At 43.9% G+C, this 6,838-nt stretch overlaps 1 protein-coding gene across 1 annotated transcript; it reads right to left on the bottom strand.

The window, feature by feature from the left end:
- Positions 1-240: 240 nt before the first annotated feature.
- LOC107224402 (fatty acyl-CoA reductase 1) lies at positions 241-6,132 on the bottom strand. The gene is made up of 4 exons (XM_046737112.1): positions 5,230-6,132; positions 4,214-4,506; positions 1,577-1,835; positions 241-1,503 (listed from the first exon to the last, which is right to left on the bottom strand). Exons 1-4 carry the CDS (start codon positions 5,820-5,822, stop codon positions 1,164-1,166), a joined length of 1,485 nt encoding a protein of 494 aa, XP_046593068.1. The 5' UTR covers positions 5,823-6,132; the 3' UTR covers positions 241-1,163.
- Positions 6,133-6,838: the final 706 nt, after the last annotated feature.

Raw genomic sequence — 6,838 nt, 5'->3', positions numbered from 1 at the left:
AAGGTTGAAATCCGAACAGGCAGCAAGATCGAAATCAAACTGCGATGATTTACTCCTCGCGCTGCTGGTAAGGGAACCACATTGATCGCGCCATTGATTGACCCTATCATACGTGCATAATGTATCTTGATGGTTCATTTTCTTTGTAAGAAGGCCTTAACACCTTTCTCGCTGCATGTTTTTTTTAGAGGCAACGTTAATATTAGTTTATTGTTACTAATAAGCCAGCATGTCGTTGCATTTCTTGTCTTTCACAAACCTACATAACATATTGTTGGTGCATGCGTACATTTGCTGAGACATACTTTTGTGGAATATTCTTTTCTAATCGTTTCAAAGAAGTGTCGCTAATCAGCTGATCTCGTTTTGCCCCCGATACTTGATAATGACGGATCGCCAACTATTTTCGCTATAATGTAATTTATGTATAATTGAAAATTTTCGTAGATCGATACCTGCCAAGCCAAAGGGCTTATCTCATCAGTTACGTTAGGAACAGCTTATCTTAGGAGTTATGTCAGAAATATCTAATCTTGGCGGTTACGTTCGAAATATCTTATTTCAGCGCTTGCGTGACAAACAGCTAGTACGTAGCAATTTTAGGAGCCAATTAACTCGGTACATTTATCGCAATTTTTTCGGGAGAGTAAATTGTATCTTCGACGGTTCGATGCGCATTCTGCGCAAACAACTTTTTGTGACGATTTATATTCACATGCACGAGCATATGGGCAAGTCCATGTAAACCAACCAACGTCCGACCCTCACCGTTTCTAATTTTGTTTAAAAAAAATTTCTGCATTTGTCCCAATTCTGAAACAGTAACCTAATTTTTTTAAGATTTTTTATTCAACCGCTCAATTATGTACGAATATTTAAAATGATTTTGAAAAGGATCTTCTTCTAGAATCTCAAAGCGTTGTCAGAAACTGTATTTTTGATTCCAAACATTTCAGATTTTTCTCAATTTTTTCAAGCATTTTTTTTTATGGTCCCGGTTTTCAGATGTTTCGAAATGAAAATACAATTTTTCAGTATTTGTACATACTTCTAATTGACAATGAATAGATTTGTATCAACGAGCATACGGGACTTGACTAATCTGACAATGAGGTTGAATATATTTTCAAAAAATTGCAAACGATTCACGGAATATCTTGGAACTAAAATTCATAAAACCTAATGACACCGAATAGGATGCCGACGAGGATGCTCGAGAGGCTGATCTTCGCTATCAGCACTTTCCTGGCAATCATCTTTCTGCCGTGTTCGAGAGTACTATCTTTCTCGCACAAGACATTTCGCCGAATGCCCATAAAGTAATTGTATATAAACTTCCTCCATTCTATCTTCGACATGTCAATATTGAAGGTTTCCCGATCGACGTGCGACATCCGATCCCTCAATAGCTTGATATTTGTTGACTCAAATTCCCATTCGTTTGTTGTGAAGAATTCGAATGATTCGCTCACATCATGAATCTTTTTTTGGTACGCGCGAAGTCTGCAAACAATCGATTTCAATTTTCAATTATCCCCGTCATAATTTCCCCAGTATTTCAGTATATGTCACTCACCTCGGTTTTCCACCCGACATCCAGGTGAGGTAATCTGCCAAACCAGCGGGTATCTGCCTCAAGACGTCGCTCACTATGTGCGTCATTCTGCAATCAGTCATCGTGAAATTTGGAATCATGAAGACGTCACTTGGGGCATATTTCGTCTCACAATCATTGATTTCCTTTGTAAACGAGCCCCACGTAATGGGACTGAATGGTCTGGAGACACAATTGTATACGCGTAGATCCGGCACGAGTCTCGTATTTTCTCTGCTCCCTGATAAAACATAAAAAGTGATCACGCGTACGCACCAAGCCATCGCTCAAATTAAGACGATCGGACCCAGGGGGAGAAGCAAAGTTATCTCTCAGCATCCAATCGTTACTATTACCATCTACTGTATTATGTATTGTAACGTGGCATTTTTGATGCCCGTTACAAGAGGATCCTTGAACCCTGGGCTGAACCAAAATTTAGGAATTTTCGCAATTGAGTCGCGAAGTCTTTGCAAAAGAGCGCCAGGACTGGAGTCACGCATCCGAAACTACGAGAGGGGACACCTTAGCGAATAGCGTAAGATGTTTCAGGTTTTTTTTATTTTTCGAGTTACACCGGCATCAGGCAGAAGTCGGCACCGAATTCGAGGAAATTGCGGCGAGGCGGACTAGCGACAATTGCGAAGGACGGATGTCGAGGCTGCGGAGGGTGAGCCGACGCTGATCCCCGCATCGCGGGAATCCAAGGTGGACGCGATTCCCGCTGGCGGCCGGCGCGCCGCAGCCTCTCCCCCTACACCCCGCCAACAATTGACTAGCGAACTTGCGACGGACCGACTAGCGACGAGGGAGCACCACGCTCACCACCAAGTCGTCATGGAGTTGCGCGGAGGACGAGATTGCGATCTAGCGTCAAGTTCTGCGCAGCGATGCTATTAAAGGTGCGCGTCGAGTTGCGCAATCGACGAAATCGATGACCGATCGATTATTGCGTATTCTTGTGGGTCACGTGCGTCACGTATGGGATAGCGTATCGAGATCCGTGTTGCGGCAGGTCATAGGTTTTTGAAACCACTCTAGTTCTGGCGGTCGTGATAATTAGTCGCGTTTTGGGGAGTTTAGCGAAGTAATGGAGTCGCCCAAAAATCGCGAGGGGAATGGAAAGGGGGTTATAAGGATGTAGAAGGTAAGCATTGCTTCAATCCCCGCGATTGAATTTCGAGCCCAATTACGAAAAGGCTTGCCGAGTAACGGATAGCCGTTTTGGATTTGCGTTGTAGAAAAGTACTCGAAATTTTTTTGCCGATTCTTTTGCTTGATGACCGTAGCCTGAGTATGCGTGTTAGAGTAGAGTAAATTTTGAGTTCTTGAGAAAGTTGAGCAAAGTCACGGGTTTTAGTTGAGTCTTTCTCGTTTTTGAAATTAAGTATAGCCGAATTCAGCTGTACCGGGTCAAGCCGCGTTATCGGGTTTTTCAGTGTCACCTCTCGAGTAGGTCGGGAAGTGCCGAATTGGAGTGCTCGGATTAGCGAATAACGTTTTCGAGGATTTTGAGAAGGTTTGATTTCGGATGCGTTGCGATAGCGTATAGTTTAGGTTACGTTTAGTTGCGCTTGCGCTTTGTTCCGTATCCGTTTAGTTAAGATAATGTTAATTGAGTTGTGTTACCTTGAGATTGTGTTTAGTTGAAGTTACATTTAGTGGTGCTTGCGCTTAGTTAAGTTGCCGTTTATTTAAGATAGTGTTTAGTCGAGTTGAGGTGATGAATAGTCGAAATTGCCGTTGCGTTGAGTAGCGGTTGAGACGAGAAGTTCGAGTATTGAGTTTTGGTTGCGTCTGAAATATAGTGGCGCTGCGGATTTGTTTAGTTGAAATAAGCTTGAGGTTAAGTTATGTTGTCACGTTTAGATTTAGGGCAGCTCGCGGTAGCGTCGAAGCTCCGAGTCGGGTGAGATCTCGGGTAAGGTTGAGGACGCCGTCTGTTCGGTAGCCCGACGACGCACCGTCGAGAAAGTAGTTTTAGTTTTGGTCTTAAGCAATTATTGCTGTGGAGAAGAAACGGCGAATTTGCAAATTGAGAATAGCGTATGGCGATTTTGTGATGGTTGAGTGGCATTTTAGTTAGGGAGCCGCGAGCTCAGTAGAGTAAGAAATAGAGTAGGTTACGTGTAATTTTCTGTTTACTTTTAGAATCGCGATGAGCGACTTTTGGATTATTTTTTTTTTGTTTCTGTATCACCGCTATTGTGAAATATAAGATTTTATTTTACTTCTTTTGTTAAGTAGCATGTGTATTTCGAGTGTCTCTCTTTCTCTCCAAAAATTACCCTTTCCCTCTCCGCGGTAGTGAGCTATCGAGCATATGCCCGAGGTATAGCGCATTAATGATTTCGAGGCGTGTTGATCACGCCAGGCGCCCAACAAAACTGCTCGATATTGTTTTAGATCCAGGGTACATCGTCGACGCCAAATTATTGTGCACGCGGTAAGTTCTCGGTCATTTTCTCCGAGTGACCGAGGAGCGGGAAAAATCCACGTCACTGTATATGTCCTTAGATAATATAGAATGTGAGAGATCGAAAGCTAGCAACGGTGAAGTTTTACCCATGGAAACCCACAGCTACAAGCAAAAAAAATCGACTGCTAGGAAGAACATACCGATTTCCCATGCGGCAGCTACGAGAAGATTGACGCACACGTCGACGGGTATCAGATCAGCCACAAGCTCCTTCTTCCCGTAAATACTGTTCACCAATCCCTTGCCAGTACCAATCACCGCCAAAGTTGGGCCATTGTAACCGTCAGTCCATCCTGGAACCGGTTCCTTCCACGAGGCTAAGACGATGGAAGGCCGCACCACAACAATTGGCAATCGAGTCGAATGCTCTGCGACTAAGTGTTCCGCTATAGCTTTGGTGAATATGTAAGTGTTGGGGAGCTTACCAATCAACCTTCGAATAAAACATCAAACCAAAGTAAAATACGCGTCAACCTATTGTAAAGTTGTCCCTCCCACCTCGGATTTTCAAGCTTTTTGCATTTTTTGGAGGTGGCTCGGAAAAAGTTCATTCACGGCGGAGACTCGTAATTTTGTAAAAAAAAATGAAATAAAATATTCCATAAGGATTTTCGAAAAAAGAAATGTCCCTAAGAAAGACCATTCGCAAAATCACGCCTCGCATCTTTCGCTGACTCGGCATTCAGGTACCCGCCATTACGACTTATTACGGATTTCTCCCCAAGCTTTGTCGTCGATTCGTCAACGTCCCAGATTTGAAATTCTAATATTACAACACTTTTTTCGGGATTTCAGATGATTCGTTCTAACACGAGGGAGGGGGGAAGGGGGGATAACTCCATAAGAAAAATTTTGAAAAAATTATTTGCCATCAAACCCTCAAGTTGGACTACGAAACGCCCCCACACCAAGCCGTAAAAAAATTTGAAAATCCGCGGTGGGTGGGCCAACTTTACGTACGTGACGCTCAGCGTATGTCTCGGAAGCGTTGTTGATCTACATGGATTTATGCCTCAACCGTAAATAAGCAGACGTGCACTTTAAGCCATTTCACCACGTGAATCGTGTGCACATTTTTTCCACGTTTGTATTCGATGCGGATATTATACTTGGAACCAAGCACCAAGAACCATACAGAAAACGCAACTACATTCACCTGGGTGTGATTAGGTCCAAAAGCTCGTCATCGAGGCCAGCCACGCAGTGCCGCACCTTATACAAGTCCATCGGTGGCGGATAGATGCGTTCATGGATGACGGGGTTGCCGCAGTTCGCGTAAGCCGTGGATACGTGGACAATGGCGTGGAGGTTTTTCATCCCCTGAGAGAGCTGGAGTACCGCCTTGGTGCCCTCGATGTTAATGGCCACCGCTTTTCGCAGAGGCTCCGTGAATCTCACCGTCGCTGCGATGTGAAAAACCACCGAAACTGTTTCCTGCAGAAGCCGCCTGTCTTCGTCGGTTATTCCCAGGCCTGGAACTCCAACATCCCCTGGAATAGCGACGAGTCTGTCTCTCGGACTTGCTTGAGCGGTTCGAATCTCGTCGAACAAACGCGTCGACAGTAACTGCTCGACACGGTCTCGAGAGGACGTGTCCTTCTTGTCACGGATCAACAAAAAGATCGTTCCGATGTCGGGGCAGGAACGCAAAAGCTTCTCGACCAACACTTTTCCAACGAATCCTGTTGCTCCGGTAATAAAGATCGATCTTCCACGGTACCATTCCGCTATTTCGGAGGACGGTTCCATCTCCACGGACTGAGGACGACGCGTGAAGTGAAAAAGCACTCCCGTTTTTGTCAGCACGGCTGTTGTAAAAAGAGTATCGTAGCTCCGGCTGGTGCACGGCACGAGACCACTGATTTTTTAAGCACAAAAGTGGGGGGGCACAAGCTTTATAACTGTTTGATTGCCATTAGCGTCGGTTCGCAAAGTGGGAAGTACAGTGTAAACACTACAAGGCTTGGAGGATGACGAAAAAAATTCCACTTCCCAGACTATTTACCGCCAAACTTATTTCACTGGTCCTCCAAGCTGTCATATGATCTGCGCCTTGAGCAGTTCTGAAATATACAGTCAACCGGTGTCCCAAGATGAGATGATATTTATGCTTCTCTAGTGTTTTAAGTATTCATTCAGTTACTGTATTGTGCCTCAAGTCACATATGTGTGTACACCTTTCATCGAGAGCCCTGTCACCATCAATCCCCCACTCAATGCTACATTTCCAGACTAATTCCTTGAGTCGTTAAATTTTTGACGACTAATAAGGCACTTTTATGGTTTTGAGGTTCAAATAGAAAAAAAACTATCGCAGTCTTCTTCTAAGCTGATTGCTACAATGAGTCGTTTACACGATGATGTTTTCAAATACGAACAATAGCACAAGGAAACAAAGAGCAACGAATTAATCTTACATCACGAGTCGTGTTTTTTTCAGTTCTGTCTATTGAGATTCTGCAGAAACTCAAAGTAACAGATTGATAGTCGTAGATGCGCTGAACTTCAACCAATGTATAAGAAGGATGTACAGGAAAGATCCGCGAACCAATGTGGATGTTTGCAAATTTATACAATTAAGCCCAGATTAACCGCAAGGCTAAAAACACCCTCGATAATAGCCTTAGGTCCTCGAAGTTTTCGGCCCATCGATTTTCAAAATAGTACCTAGTTTTTCGAAAATACGGACATGTGAACTCTAAATTGTTACGAATAACGGATCGCCTGAATATCAATGACTCGCTTCAATCCGGTTCGAAAGAATT

This window comes from Neodiprion lecontei, chromosome 4 (genome assembly GCF_021901455.1).
Source record: "Neodiprion lecontei isolate iyNeoLeco1 chromosome 4, iyNeoLeco1.1, whole genome shotgun sequence".
Lineage (NCBI taxonomy): Eukaryota > Metazoa > Arthropoda > Insecta > Hymenoptera > Diprionidae > Neodiprion > Neodiprion lecontei.
The sequence above is the reverse complement of the archived record's forward strand: the minus strand, read 5'-3'. Positions and strand labels throughout refer to the sequence as shown.